Raw genomic sequence first — 16,686 nt, forward strand, 5'->3', positions numbered from 1 at the left:
TCATGTTCAGCTTTCTAGCAGAAGCCTGAAGGTTTTGTGCCAATATTGACTGGTATTTGGAACTGTTCATAATTCCCTCTAGCTTAACTAAGGCCCCAGTTCCAGCTGAAGAAAAACAGCCCCTTGGCATGATGCTGCCACCACCGTGCTTCACTGTGGGGATGGTGTTCTTTTTGTGATGAGCAGTGTTTTTTTTGCGCCAAACATATCTTTTGGAATTATGGCCAAAAAGTTCAACCTTGGTTTCATCAGACCATAACACCTTTTCCCACATGCTTTTGGGAGACTTCAGATGTGTAGCCTGGCTTGGATGTTTTTCTTCGTAAGAAAAGGCTTTCGTCCTTCCACTCTACCCCATAGCCCAGACATATGAAGAATACGGGAGATTATTGTCACATGTACCACACAGCCAGTACTTGCCAGATATTCCTGCAGCTCCTTTAATGTTGCTGTAGGCCTCTTAGTCACCTCCCAGACCAGTTTTCTTCTCGTCTTTTCATCATTTTTGGAGGGGCGTCCAGTTCTTGGTAATGTCACTGCTGCGCCATATTTTCTCCACTTGATGATGACGGTCTCCACTGTGTTCCATGGTATATCTAATGCCTTGGAAATTATTTTGTACCCTTCTCCTGACTGATACCTTTTAGCAATGAGATCCCTCTGATGCTTTGGAAGCTCTCTGTGGACCGTGGCTTTTGCTGTGGGATGCGACTAAGAAAATTTTAGGAAAGACCAACTAGAGCAGCTGAGCTTTATTTGGGGTTAATCAGAGGCACTTTAAATGATGGCCGGTGTATGCTGACTCCTATTTAACAGGATTTTGAATGTGATTGCTTAATTCTGAACACATCTACATCCCCAGTTATAAGAGGGTGTGCACACTTATGCAACCACATTATTTTTGTTTTTTTTGTTTTCTTCCCTCTACCTAAAAGATTTCAGTTTGTTTTTCAATATAGTGGTACAGTTTATAGGTCACATTAAAGGTGGAAAAAGTTGTGAAATTATTTATCTTTATCATTTTTTTACAGCACAGAAACCTGACATTTTAACAGGGGTGTGTAGACTTTTTATATCCACTGTATATACACGTGCAGGCAGCGCTTTAACCTCCTCCCGACCGCCTAACGCAAGGATGCGTCCTGCGGGTGGCCGGGTTATTCCTCCTAGACGCATTGGCGCGTCATCTCGCGAGAGGCGAGATTTCGCGTGAACGCGCGCGCGTTCACAGCAACGCTAAGCTGAGAAGTTGATCTCCAGCCTGCCAGTAGCGATCATTCGCTGGCAGGCTGTAGATGCGATTTTTTTAACCCCAAAAAGGCATATTAGACGCTGTTTTGTTAACAGCGTCAAATATACCTGCTACCTGGTCCTCTGGTGGTCCCTTTTGCTTGGATCGACCACCAGAGAACACAGGCAGCTCTGTAAGTAGCACCACACTACACTACACTACACCCCCCCCGTCACTTATTAACCCCTGATCACCCCATATTGACTCCCTGATCACCCTCCTGTCATTGATCACCACCCCCCGTAAGGCTCCATTCAAACGTCCGTATGAGTTTTGCGGATCCGCACATTGCCAGAACTTTATAGAAAATGCCTTTTCTTGTCCGCAATTGCGGACAAGAATAGGACATGTTCTATAGGCTCTACAAAAAACGCAGTGTTCGCCCGATCAGGCCTGATCTTGTGCGCACACTTGCGTTCAGTCCGCCCCACCGCAGTGACAGATTATTTTTTTTCTAATCACTTCAAAAACACCGTAAAATCGCTGCGGCGCTATAAAGATCACTTTTGAGGGGCATGGCGAGTTCATAGATTTTTATTTTTGGGCACAAGTTAGCGGAAATAGATTTTTATTTTTATTTTTTTCTTACAAAGTCTCATATTCCACTAACTTGTGACAAAAAATTAATTCTTACATGAACTCACCATACCCCTCACGGAATCCAAATGCATAAAAAAGGCCCTGTGAAATCCTAAAAGGTACTCATTGGAATTTGTGCCCCTTTGCGCATCTTGGCTGCAAAAAAGTGTCACGCATGTGGTATCGCCGTACTCAGGAGAAGTAGGGCAATGTGGTTTGGGGTGTATTTTTACATATACCCATGCTGGGTGAGAGAAATATCTCAGTAAATTGACAACTTTGTATAAAAAAAATGAAAAAAGTTGTCATTTACAGAGATATTTCTCTTACCCAGCATGGGTATATGTAAAAATACACCCCAAAACACATTGCCCTACTTCTCCTGAGTACGGCGATACCAGATTTGTTACACTTTTTTGCAGCCTAGGTGCGCAAAGAGGCCCAAATTTTAATGAGTACCTTTTAGGAGGGCATTTTTAGACATTTGGATTCCAGACTTCTTCTCACGCTTTAGGGCCCCTAAAATGCCAGGGCAGTATAAATACCCCACAAATAACCCCATTTTGGAAAGAAGACACCCCAAGGTATTCCGTGAGGGGTATGGTGAGTTCATGTAAAATTTAATTTTTTGCCACAACTTAGTCAGTGGAATATGAGACTTTGTAAGAAAAAAATATATATATCATTTTCCGCTAACTTGTGCCCAAAATTTTTAAAAAAAAATTCTATGAACTCGCCATGCCCCTCATAGAATACCGGGGGTGTCTTCTTTCCAAAATGGGGTCACTTGTGGGGTATTTATACTGCCCTGGCATTTTAGGGGCCCTAAAGCGTGAGAAGTAGTTTGGAATCCAAATGCGTAAAAAATGGCCTGTGAAATCCTAAAAGGTACTCATTGGAATTTGGGCCCCTTTCCGCACCTAGGCTGCAAAATAGTGTCACACATGTGGTATCGCCGTACTCAGGAGAAGTAGGGCAATGTGTTTTGGGGTGTATTTTTACATATACCCATGCTGGGTGAGAGAAATATCTCTGTAAATTGCCAACTTTGTATAAAAAAAATTTAAAAGTTGTCATTTACAGAGATATTTCTCACACACAGTATGGGTATATGTAAAATGACACCCCAAAACACATTGCCCTACTTCTCCTGAGTACGGCGATACCACATGTGTGACACTTTTTTGCAACCTAGGTGCGCAAAGGGGCCCAAATTCCAATGAGTACTTTTAGGATTTCACAAGGCATTTTTACGCATTTGGATTCAAAACTACTTCTCACGCTTAAAGGGGTTATCCCACTTAGCGTTTTTATACTTACCTGCTGCCACCGCGCGTTCACTTCCTGGATTCTGGCTGGGGGCGGGCTTCATCTTGATTGAAGTCTTCTCCCGGCCGTGCCGCGCGCTGGACTGAATGCGCACGCCGCCGCGCATGCGCAATGGTGACTTATTCCTACAGAGCCGGCGTGCGCGTTCGCAGCTCTGTACTATTCTGGCCGGGAAGAAGTCACTGTCGCGCAAGCGCGGCAGCGTGTGCGTTCAGAACAGCGAGCGGACCGGCCGGGAGAAAAGGAGTCGTCTTCTGGGCAAGCGCGACCTTCCGGCTTTTGGAGAAGAGCAGTGGTCGTAACCAGGGGAGACCGAGTCACAACAATCAGGTAAGTGGGTATGAATTTTATCCTAATCGGTGGGGATTTGTTAATAAAGTATATTTACAAAAATGATCACTGTCAAATCATTAACAGATTTAACAGTGATCATTATGATGGGATACCCCCTTTAAGGGCCCCTAAAATGCCAGGGAAGTATAAATACCCCACAAGTGACCCCATTTTGGAAAGAAGACACCCCAAGGTATTCCGTGAGGGGTATGGTGAGTTCATGTAAAATTTTATTTTTTGTCACAAGTTAGTGGAATATGAGACTTTGTAAGAAAAAAAAATAATTTCCCGCTAACTTGTGACAAAAAATAAAAACTTCCATGAACTCACAATGCCCATCAGCGAATACCTTAGGGTGTCTACTTTCCGAAATGGGGTCATTTGTGGGGTGTTTCTATTGTCTGGGCATTGTAGAACCTCAGGAAACATGACAGGTGCTCAGAAAGTCAAACTGCGTAAATTAATTTTTTTGCACCATAGTTTGTAAACGCTATAACTTTTACTCAAACCAATAAATATACACTTATTGCATTTTTTTTTTATCAAAGACATGTAGAACAATAAATTTAGTGAAAAATGTATATAGAAATGTAGTTTTATATACCACCAAATGAAAGCTCTATTAGTGAGAAGAAAAGGAGGTAAAATTCATTTGGGTGGTAAGTTGTATGACCGAGCAATAAACCGTGAAAGTAGTGTAGTGCAGAATTGTAAAAAGTGGTCTGGTCATTAAGGGGGTTTAAGTTAGGGGGGCTGAAGTGGTTAATGCCAGCGCTGATCAGCGCTGGGATTAAAGCTCCTGCAATCTCGCAGGAGCAGGTCGGGTCTCGGCTGATAGACACAGCAGGGACCCTGAGGAGAAGACAGGAGCGGTTTATTACCGCTTCTGCCTTCTCCAGTGTCGGCAGGAGAGCGCTGTACGAGCACATGGTGGAGGAAGCAGGAAGAGGTAGAGCCGCTTCCTCTGTTAGTCCCGGCGCTCACGTAACCACTGGGGCAGGAGCAGAGCTGCAGGGTCTAAGGAGACCCTGATCAGCCCTGACTGTGTGTAATGCCCCCACAGGGGGCTGTTTTCCCCTGTAGCTGGGGCTCCTGTGGATGCCCCAGTTACTGTGGAAATAGTGAAAAAAAAAAAGTAAAAAAAAGTAAAAAAAAAAAAAAGTCAGTGTCCTCCAGAGGTTTTTATTAATGACCTCCTGGGGGACATACTATGTGCCAAAAAGAAATTAAAATATAACTAAAAAAAAAAAAATTCTAAATGCAGTCGCTAACAGAAACCGTTTTCTCACACCTATGCATGTTATATATGAAAACGATTGTCACAAAATAGGGAACCCATGGTAATAATTATTTTTTGTATCAGTTTTAATATTTAAGAAATAAAAAGATTTAATTAAAAAAAATATTTTTAATAATAATTAGCGGTTTTCCTCCAAATTAAATCTAAAAATATGAAATATAAAAACATTCTAATAAAAAGTGTTAAGTAAAAAAAAAAAAAAAAAAAAAAATAAAAAAGCTACGGTCACTAAACCACCATGTGCACAAAATCACAAAAAGTTGCCTGGACATTCAGGCCTTTTTTGGGCCTGGTCATGAAAGGGTTAAAGGTGTATTCCCATCTGGTACACTGGTGGAATACCACTAGGATATGCTAACAATGTCAGACAGGTGCGGGTCCCACCCCTAAAGTAAAGGGAGAGCAGGTGCGCATTCGCCGCTTGCTCTCCATTCACTGCTATAGAACTTCCAAAATTAGCTGGGTGAGTGCGCTCGCTTACTTTCCGATGTCCCATAGCACTGAATAGAGAGCAAGCTGTGCAAGCGCGGCCACCTCTCATTCACTGTTATGGCACTGCTGGAAATTTTCTGAACTCCCATAGCACATGCGCAGCTTCTTCTCCCCTCGGTTTCAGGCAAGGGTGTACCCACCAATGAGCCCAGGTGAGGCGATCGCCTCAGGCAGCACCAGGTAGGGGAAGAAGGGCGGGCAGCCGAAGGGCCATGGGCTGAAGGGAAGGGGAGGTGCACCCCTTTCAGGGCCTTGTTCAGGAGATAGGAGCAGGTCCTAGAGGTGGGATCTGCACCTATCTGACGTGATACACCATCAATGTCCCAGATGGAAATACTTTACGGCCCCTTTATAGCAAGGCCAGGTACAGCCGGTAATATAGCGGTAAATTGTGAGCACTACCTGCAGCTGGCACTCTTAGGTACTGTTGGATCGTGCTGTGCTCAGTAATAGGTGATGACAGCTTACGGGTTTAGTTCTGTCTTCTGTCTTCAGCCTGGAAGCTGATTACTGAGAACAGCGCTGCTGACATGTAACCCGCCTAATGAGCTTCCCTGGACCGTGCCGCCACCTTAATGTCATTAGCGGAACCAATAAAACGTAGTAACCTGCAACCTTCAGGGGGACAAAAACCACATGCCGTGTGTCATCGCGGTCCCACAAGTTACCTTTTTTAAACCCAAAATCGAAGTATCTCTTTCCAGACCGACTTCTTGCTCAATAATCTCTTCCTGATCTGCAGAAAACAGAAACAGACCGGTTCCATCAAAGAGCGAAAATGACAGACATTGAAGCAAAGCGATCAAGTATCCAAAAATATCCAAACCAACATACTGTATCTATACGTAATAAGGAGCCCTTTATAACGGCTGCCACAACGCTCCCCCAGATCTGTCATATGAACCCAGCCGTACAGCCTCCATTCAGGAGGTTGATCAGGAAGGCTATGGATGCAAGTTGTGGATTCTCTATATTCAAGCCATGAAATAAGACAAAACTGAAGAAGGAGGATCCGACCGCAGTGTGAGTCTTAGAACTCCTGCACACGAATGTATTTTGTTTCCGTGTCCGTTCCGGGGGTTTTTGCGGCCCGTATGTGGAACCATTCACTTCAATGGGGCTGCAAAAAAAACGGAAGTTACTCCATGTGCATTCCGTTTTCGTATGTCTGTTCCGCAATGTCCTAATATTGTCCGCATTACGGACAAGGATAGTACTGCTCTATTAGGGGCCAGCTGTTCCGTTCCGCAAAATACGGAATGCACACGGACGTCATCCGTATTTTTTACGGATCCGTGTTTTGTGGACTGCAAAATACATACAGTCATGAGCCCTTATGCAGCATTTATTATTATTATTAGCATTTTTTTCTCTTAAAGGCTATGGAAATTGTCATCACCATGGTAAAAGATCATGTGACGGACCATGTGATAACCGGAGTGACGTCACCACAGGTCCTGTTCATGTAATTAATGCTCACCCCAGGTCCTGTTCAGCAAAGGAGACAGAAGGAGATGCCGGGCTACGCGAACAAGTGGACTAAGGTGAGTTAAATAAAAAAAATAAAAAAATTAACCCCTCCAGCGCTGGTTTACTATGCATTCTGTATTCAGAATGCTATTATTTTCCTTTATAATCATGTTATAAGGGAAAATAATAATGATCGGGTCGCCATCCCGATCATCTCCTAGCAACCGTGCGTGAAAATCGCACCGCATCCGCACTTGCTTGCGGATGCTTGCGATTTTCACGCAACCCCATTCACTTCTATGGGGCCTGCGTTGCGTGGATTATCGCACCGCAACGCACAAAGAGGAGCATGCTGCGATTTTCACGCAATGCATAAGTGATGCGTGAAAATCACCGCTCATGTGAACAGCCCCATAGAAATGAATAGGTCGGTATTCAGTGTGGGTGCAATGCGTTCAACTCACGCATCGCATCCGCGCGGAATACTCGCCCGTGTGAAAGGGGCCTAACACTGAGCAAAGTAGGGTAACGCGATGCATTAAAATGTCAATACTAAGCAGGTCACACTGAAAGAATGTAGCGTACCCACTACCTAATGCACGCCATATTCTATCAGCGCCCGCTTACTGCTCTAGCTTTCTTCAGACGCTCCTCCTTTGGTCTGCAGTAATAATACTTGTGCGAGCGGCAGGGACTGAAGGCAGTACATAGACTGCGCTGATGAATCGCTCCGGATCACCGCGTGAGTATGACACTGACTGAAGTCGGGCTCCTGCTGTAACAGCTACCATCGGCGTTAACTCTGATGCTGGTTGCATAACTCCCGAACTGCTGTGGACAATAGCGACTGCGGCATCTAGGCAGTTAGAGGAACAGAGCTCCCTCTGCCACAATCACAAATGGCAGCTGGGGGCCTAACAAAGGCCCCAGGCCTGCCATGACTGTATGTCTACATGTATGATATCACACCGTGTTTGCCGCAACCTTTATAATAAAGGTAGCATGTTATTTAAACTGCACCGTGAAAAACAAACAAAAAAAACACAAAAAATACTAAATTATTTTTTCCTATTCATCTCCACCCTCCTATCTACCTGAAAAAAAAAAATGGTACCAATGAAAACTATATGTCCCCATGCAAAAAATCAAGCTTAACTACAACAGCGCAATAATGATTGAGTTATGGCTCTGACGTATTATTATTGTGCAAAAGTAGTAAAAAAACACATAGAAGTGCACATATTTGGTATCACCATATTCATACAGAATAACAGTAAAACGCAGTTTTATGGGTGAAACATATAATAAATTAGAATATTCAACTTAGGCTACTTTCACACCTGCGTTAGGTGCGGATACGTCTGGTATCTGCACAGACGGATCCGCACCTATAAATGCAAACGCTTGTGTCCGTTCAGTGCGGATCCGTCTGCATAACTTCGTAAAAAAAAAATCTAATTCTAAGTGTAAGTCAAACGGATCCGTCCTGACTTTACATTGAAAGTCAATGGGGGACGGATCCGTTTACAATTGCACCATATTTGTGTCAATGCAAACGGATCCGTCCCCATTGACTGACATTGTAAGTCAGGACGGATACGTTTGGCTCCGCACGGCCAATTCAGTGCAAAGGTGTCCACGGGCTTAAATTTGTGTACAGGTAAATATGTGCACGTCCTTGTCACGTGACCTCTGCCTCATCATCTTCATACATTTTATTTTGGGACAATTTTACCTTTGGAAGACAAGTAAACTTTATAAAATGAATAGAAGTGGATCCCCAGCGACAGCATCAGGTACGTGTAGTATTCAGATTTTGGCAGCGGGTCATGTTTCATGGTGTTGTGCGAAGCCGCCTGAAATAAAAAACTTCAGCATTAAAGAGTCTTTCCAGGGTCAAGATATTGATGGTCTATCCTCGGCAGATGCCCAAAACAGCTGATCGGCGGGGGTGCCATTTTTTTCCTACCTTCCAAGAAATGTTTCTTTGCATTGCCATATTCTGACAACCAGTACTTTTATATATTTACGTCTAAGGAGCCGTGTTAGGGCTCATTTTTAGAGGGGAAATCTGTATTTTTCATCAAATTCCGTATTCTTTTTGGTATTTATATATTTAGACAAACTTTACTTCACTTCTACTTTTATTTTTTTTAGATACCCTCCCCTCCCAATACATGACTTGAACATGTGATCATTAGATCGCTTATACCATAGACTGCAAAGGTTTACCACTGCAGTCTATGGGAAAATCAATGTGTTGTAAAAAGCTTTACTATGGCAGGCCTGGGAGCCTGATCAAAGTTGTCACCGATCATAGACTCTGGGAGTTCGCTGTCTAAAACAGCAGACATTCGCTCAGCGTCTGAGTAGGCGCCATGTTTAAAGACCCGACATGCTCCGTTCATGTACAGCAGATCTCGGGAAGAGGTTAAGGGTATGTTCACAAACAGGAATTTTTTTGCATATTCCCTACATGTTCCATACATCTGCAGAATCAACCCCATTCATAAACCCATGAATCATTACAGCACAGACTAGGACACCATCTACAGAATACACGGTTGCACCCCGGTGATGGCGGCGGGGAGTCTCCTGTATGAACCTCTCCCATCTGTACATGATATTAGGAAATTAATACATATGCAGCATGTGGAGCTTCACGTCGAATTAGCTGAAAGAGACCCAACCGGGGCCCCTAATCTAAATTTCTAAAACTAGGGAGCCCCAAATAGTGTCAATAATTGGAAGCCATATTGTCACCCAGCTTTCCCTGAATCTGCTAACTAAGCAGTGTCTTTAACGGGTGTTCCCGAGTTCAGAAGGATGTGCCATCACTTGGGGGTCCGACCTCTGGAACCCTGAGAATGAAGGGGGTCTCTGTGATGATTCACGGTGGGAATTCCCCTGCAAAGCAGATGGCTGCGGACCCTCATTCTCAGGGTTGGTGGAGGTTCCCGAGGCCACATCCACACCAATCAGAGTGATCCTAGCAGTATGTCGTCACTTTACAAGAAGGGAATACCCCTTAACCGTTATCTACATGCATCCCAAAAAAACCTTTAAAGAAAACGTGTGTAATCCGCTGCAGAAAATTGACACAAAAACCGCGCACGTATCATCTACGATTCTACACCATCCACCGACCCATGAACTAGGCATATAAAGGGCAGTCAAACAATCACTGTGGGGGTTATACTTCCATATATACGTCTTCATCCACACTGTGTCTGCGTCACGTGGCGCCGAGGTATTAAATCCAGTGCGAGATGGGAGCATTGTTAGATTTATCCCGCAGGATGGAAAATGGGGGGGGTCAGAGGAAAAGTGTGTAGGTGTGGGAGAGAATGGTGCGGGGAGTGGGACGGAGCTGCGGGAGACTGAGGGGCAGGAAACACAATGCAGCAGGCGATCTTAAAAATACACAGCGCCATTGACAAGGAGATAATCCCGACAGCTCTGCCGAGTGACACAATCCCTCCTGCTGCGGCATTCTGCACAGGGGGAGCCTCCATACATGCCTGCTGCGCAGCGTGTTCCTGGGAAAGCTGGGTACCATTACAGCCCTCACAGAATGTCTGCCTACCTGTGGAGTCATTCAGGAGCAGGAGATTTATCACTGCATAAGGGCTCGATCATGTGTATTTTGCAGTTTGCAAAATACGGATGACGTCCGTGTGCATTCCGTATTTTGCAGCTGGCCCTTAATAGAGCAGTCCAATCCTTGTCCGTTATGCCTGTAAATGCCCCATTCATCTGCAGAAATCTGGGCACCTGCTGGATGAGTGCAATGGATTTTCTGCCGCAGTCTGACCTCTGGGACCCCCACAGTTTGTGAGAATAAAGGGGCAGTAATAATGCTACTTTCATGCTGCACCTCCTTCTCTGATTTCCCCTACACAGCAGCGCTCCTGGCTGCCCACTTTCAGGGGGATTGCAACCTGCCCTAATCAAGCGACTGTTGGCCGGAAAGACTAAGAAGGGGTCAAGCACCAAATCAGAGTTGCAGCATACAAAGGTGGCACTGTGTGACTGGCACTGTTAGGGTATGTTCACACGGCGCAGTTTCTGGTGCTGAAATATGTTTCAAGAACGCTCAAAAGGGTTCTCCGAGAATAATCCATTTTTAGCAAGTGTCCGCAGCATGCCTCTCTAAACGGAAGATTCCTACTTACCTGCTCCAAGTTGCTCCAGTCCTCCGCATTGGCTCCGGTGTGTCCTTGTTCCGGTCCCCGCAGTGTTGACACCCGGCGCAGCACGGGCATGATTACATCTCCGCTGCAGCCAATGCCTGGCTTCAGAGGTGACATGCTACTTGTGACCACATCACTGCTGAAGCCAGACACTGGCTGCAGTGGAGATGTGACCATGTCCATGCGGCACCAGATGCCACCTCTGGGACCCACATCTAGCTGTTGAACAGGGCCCCCAAAGCAAGCTCTCCATTTACGTCTATGAATGTTCCTGAAATAGCCAAACCAGCGCTCTGCTTGCACGGTGCACCCTTGTTCACCTTGGGGACCCAGTTCTAGAGATAGATGCAGGCCCCAGAGGTAGGACCCGCAACTATTAGACATTGGTTGCATATCGAATTTATGAGATTGGCCAACCCCTTTAAGAATGCACTCAACTAAACAAGGAGGTCTTCACTAGTTTAATTACAGCTGGCTGTGGGGTACTGGAACACAACGCGGCCGTGTCGCAACCGCCATATGACCGCGCCGTGTGGTCGTACCTTTGCACTGTTCTATCCAGCTACTGTCCTTCCTTTTCACACTCCAGCTCCAAGCTTCACTCGGTAATACATATTACGTCGGCTGGTTCGTGAGATCAGCGGTCCGGCCGGGATCAGGCTGTGATAATGTCTGGGATTCCGCTCATCTCTACCTCTATTACAGCCACTAGAAGGAATCGCTGCGTCTCTCTAGCTCCACCTAGTGGACATTCTGCAACATGTTGCTCACACTCCAGTTCTAATTCTCAGTTAATCATTTCTTTCTTTCTTTTCGTTGTATTGTATACATTATGGATTGGCGTTTTATGTGCTTTTCATTCATTCTCAGACTGCTGTAAACTTAGGTGTTGGCATGATGCTTCTGGGCTCCAATGTAAAATTTGTGCCAGGGCCCCCGACGACCATGTCTTCTTATGTGGTAGAGCAGGGCTGGCCAACCTGAGGCTCTCCAGCTGTTGCAAAACTACAACTCCCAGCATGCCCAGACTGCCTACAGCTATCAGCCTACAGCAGGGCATGGTGGGAGTTGTAGTTTTACAACAGCTGGAGAGCCGCAGGGTGGGGTTGGGCTAGGGCTGCAGCAAACAATTATTTTAGCAATCAAGTATTCTACCGATTATTTTTACGATTAATCAAGTATTCTAATAAGAAAAATGAATTAATAGACTGTTTTCCTTTATAAAACTCATCAGACCCCCTGCCATCAGTCCCCAACACCCTTCGTTCCCCCCGTGTGATCAGCCCAAGTGCATCAGTTCCCCCGTGCCATCAGCTCCCCCCCACCCGTGCCATCAGCTCCTTTCCCCAGTGCCTTCAGCTCCACTTCCCCAGTACCATCAGCCCCTCCATGCCATCCATTGCCATGTCCCCCACTCCCCCAGGCCATCCATTGCCATGTGATGTCCCCCACTGCCATCAGATCAGCCCTTCCATTGCCATGTCCTGCTCCCCTAGTGCCTCCATGCCATCCATTGCCATGTCCCCTCCACTGCCATCTGTCCCCCTCCCCCAGTGCCTCCATGCCATCCACCATGTTCCCTACTCCCCCAGTGTCATCAGATCAGCCCCTCAATGCCGTGTCCCCCACTCCCTCAGTGCCATCTGCCCATCCATGCCATCATTGCCATGTCGTCCTTCCCCAGTGCCTCCATGCCATCCATTGCCATGTCCTCCTCCCCCAGTACCTCCACTGCCATCTGCCCCCCTCCCCCAGTACCTCCATTGCCATCTGTCCCCCTCCCCCAGTGCCTCCACGCCATCCACCATGTCCCCCACTCCCCCAGTGCCATCTGCCTTTCCATGCCATCATTGCCATGTCCCCCTCCCCCAGTGCCTCCATTGCCATTTGTCACCCTCCCCCAGTGCCTCCATGCCATCCACCATGTCCTCCACTTCCCAGTGCCATCAGATCAGCCCCTCCATACCATCCGTTGCCATGTCCCCCTCCCCCAGTGCCTCCATTGCCATCTACCATGTCCCCCACTCCCCCAGTGCCATCAGATTAGCCTCTCCATGCCATGTCCCCCAGAGCCATCAGCCCTTCTATGCCACTTCCATCCATGTCCCCCAGCGCCATCAGCCCCTTCAAATCACAGGTACCCCCAACCCCCTTCCCCCTGGCAGATTTGGGCCCCTACTAACTTAGGCCCCTTTCAGACTAGCGAGTTTTCCGCTAGGGTGCATTGCGCCCGCACCGAATCCGGACTCCTTCATTTCAAAGGGTCTGTGTACATGAGCGTTGCTTTTCACGCTTCAGTTCTGCGTTGCGTGAAAATCGCAGTATGTTTAATATTCTGCCTTTTTCACGCAGCCCTGGCCCCATAAAAATGAATGGGGCTGTGTGAAAACCGCATCTGCAAGCAAGTGCGGGTGCGATGCGTTTTTCACTGATGGTTGCTAAGAGATGTTGTTTGTAAACCTTCTGTTTTTTATCACGCGCGTGAAAAACGCATCAAAACGCATTGCACCCGCGTGAAAAAAACTGAACCACTGAACACAATCGCAGACAAAACTGACTGAAATGGTGCGAGTGTTCCTGAACGCATCCGGACCTAATCCGTATCGTTCGTGTGCAAGAGGCCTTATACTTGCCTTTCCTGCAGTACGCTGACATGGAGTCCACAGGAGACGGACCGCATCTTCTTCCCACTTCCCGGCATGTACTGGGCGGGACCTGACATCACACACGGCGTCACCCAGTGCGCTGGCCATGTGTGCACGTAAGGCCCTGGCAGCGCGGTGCGGACAGGAGGCCAGGGAGCGGTGAGTGAGAGGCTTCTCTTCACTAACGCTCTGGTCACGTGATTTAAACGAATCCTCGATGCAGGAAAACTGCATTAATGAATTGCTGCAGCCCTAGGTTGGGCGATATAAAAAAAATTCCTATGATAACGATGTTAAGAAATTTATTGAGATAAATACTCATTTAGGTCGCTTTCACACGAGCGTGATTTCCGCGCGGGTGCAATGCGTGACGTGAACGCATAGCACCCGCACTGAATCCTGACCCATTCATTTCAATAGGGCTGTGTACATGAGCGTTGTTTTTCACGCATCAGTTCTGCGTTGCGTGAAAATCGCAGCATGTTCTATATTCTGCGTTTTTCATGCAGCCCTGGCTCCATAGAAGTGAATGGGGCTGCGTGAAAAACGCATTGCATCCGCAAGCAAGTGCAGGTGCAATGCGTTTTTCACTGATGGTTGCTAGGAGACGTTGTTTGTAAACCTTCCGTTTTTATCACGCGCGTGAAAAACGCATCAAAACGCATTGCACCCGCACGGGAAAAACTGAACAACTGAACGCAATCGCAGACAAAACTGACTGAACTTGCTTGCAAAATAGTGCGAGTTTCACTGAACGCATCCGGACCTAATCCGTCACGCTCGTGTGAAACCAGCCTAAGGCCCCTTTCACACGGGCGAGATTTCCGCGCGGGTGCGATGCGTGAGTTGAACGCATTGCACCCGCACTGAATCCTGACCCATTCATTTCTATGGGGCTGTTCACATGAGCGGTGATTTTCACGCATCACTTATGCGTTGCGTGAAAATCGCAGCATGTTCTATATTCAGCGTTTTGCACGCAATGCAGGCCCCATAGAAATGAATGGGGTTGCGTGAAAATCGCAAGCATCCGCAAGCAAGTGCGGATGCGGTGCGATTTCCACGCATGGGTTCTAGGTGACAGTCTATTCACTGTATTATTTTCCCTTATAACATGGTTATAAGGGAAAATAATAGCATTCTGACTACAGAATGCTTAGTATAATAGTGCTGGAAGGGTTAAAAATAATAAAAAAAAGTTAACTCACCTTATCCCCATGATCGCCTAGTTCCGGTCGGTCTGTTCTTTAGCTGTGGCTAAAGGACCTGTGGTGATGTCAGATCACATGCTCCATCACCATGGTGATGGACCATGTGATTGGAGCATGTGATCTGACATCACCAAAGGTCATTCAGCCCACAGCTAAAGAACAGACCGGGATCTACACGATCATGGGGATAAGGTGAGTTAACTTTTTTATTTTTTTTAACCCTTCCAGCGCTATTATACTAAGCATTCTGTATTCAGAATGCTATTATTTTCCCTTATAACCATGTTATAAGGGAAAATAATACAAATCTTCAGAACATCAATCCCAAGCCCGAACTTCTGTGAAGAAGTTCGGGTTTGGGTACCAAACATGCGCGATTTTTCTCACGCGAGTGCAAAACGCATTACAATGTTTTGCACTCGCGCGGAAAAATCGCGGGTGTTTCCGCAACGCACCCGCACATTTTTCCGCAACGCCCGTGTGAAACCAGCCTTAGAGGGAAAAAAACACTCAAAACATGTACTTGTCCCGGGTCTCTTCTGAAGCCCGCATGCCCGCCGCTGCTTCTCCCAGTGCGCGGATGAAAAATCTGGCATTGGGGAGGGTGGGGGAGAGTAGCTAATAGCAGGCGGTGACGGGGACAAACCTCCCTAGCATCAACCGGCCTCTCTGGTGGCTGGGACCATGGGAGCTTACATGTAAATGCTTACAGTTGTGTCCTGATCAGTGGCGTCTCTAGCTTTCAAATTTTGGGGGGGCACACTGGGGGCCAGGACAAAAGTAGGGGGGCAGCTATAAGAACGATACATTTACACAAGTACGCTTAGAAATGCTGCGATACTTTACCCAATACCTAAAACCGCAATAGGGAAGAAAAACCCCAATCACTCAGATTTCAACATGTCCTAGCTGCCTGGGGATCTGTGGATGACACTTAGGGCTCTTTCACACTTGCGTTCTTGTCTTCCGGCATAGAGTTCCGTCGTCGGGGCTCTATGCCGGAAGAATCCTGATCAGGATTATCCTAATGCATTCTGAATGGAGAGAAATCCGTTCAGGATGCATCAAGATGTCTTCAGTTCCGGAACAGAACGTTTTTTGGCCGGAGAAAATACCGCAGCATGCTGCGCTTTTTGCTCCGGCCAAAAATCCTGAAGACTTGACGCAAGGCCGGATCCGGAATTAATGCCCATTGAAAGGCATTGATCCGGATCCGGCCTTAAGCTAAACGTCGTTTCGGCGCATTGCCGGATCCGACGTTTAGCTTTTTTAGAGTGGTTACCATGGCTGCCGGGACGCTAAAGTCCTGGCAGCCATGGTAAAGTGTAGCGGGGGAGCAGCATACTTACCATCCGTGCGGCTCCCGGGGCGCTCCAGAGTGACGTCAGGGCGCCCCACGCACATGGATGACGTGATCGCATGGCACGTCATCCATGCGCATGGGGCGCTCTGACGTCATTCTGGAGCGCCCCGGGAGCCGCGCGGACTGTAAGTATACCGCTCCCCCCTCCTACAATGGCAACCAGGACTTTAATAGCGTCCTGGCTGCCATAGTAACACTGAAAGCATTTTGAATACGGATCCGTCTTCAAATGCTTTCAGTACACTTGCATTTTTCCGGATCCGGCGTGTAATTCCGGCAAGTGGAGTACACGCCGGATCCGGACAACGCAAGTGTGAAAGAGGCCTTATGGAGGGGGATCTGTGGATGACACATACCGTTTATAGCATCTTATGCTATGTGTCATCCACAGATCCACCCCATATCAGTGTCATATCGGGATCCCTCTCCCTATAAGGCCCCATTCACACATCCGAAATTTGCGTAACGGAATTGCGGACC

General features: G+C 46.9%; 1 protein-coding gene across 1 annotated transcript in view; it reads right to left on the reverse strand.

The window, feature by feature from the left end:
* Nucleotides 1–16,686, reverse strand: part of HHAT (hedgehog acyltransferase) — a 324,329-nt gene that overhangs the window by 295,353 nt on the left and 12,290 nt on the right. The window contains exons 2-3 of the mRNA XM_044286517.1: nucleotides 8,530–8,650; nucleotides 5,993–6,060 (exon numbers count right to left, since the gene is read on the reverse strand). Of these exons, the coding sequence (XP_044142452.1) occupies nucleotides 5,993–6,060; nucleotides 8,530–8,650 (189 nt within the window). The remainder of the gene's footprint in view (nucleotides 1–5,992; nucleotides 6,061–8,529; nucleotides 8,651–16,686) is intronic.

Source organism: Bufo gargarizans, chromosome 3, assembly GCF_014858855.1.
Source record: "Bufo gargarizans isolate SCDJY-AF-19 chromosome 3, ASM1485885v1, whole genome shotgun sequence".
NCBI classification, from domain to species: Eukaryota; Metazoa; Chordata; class Amphibia; order Anura; family Bufonidae; genus Bufo; species Bufo gargarizans.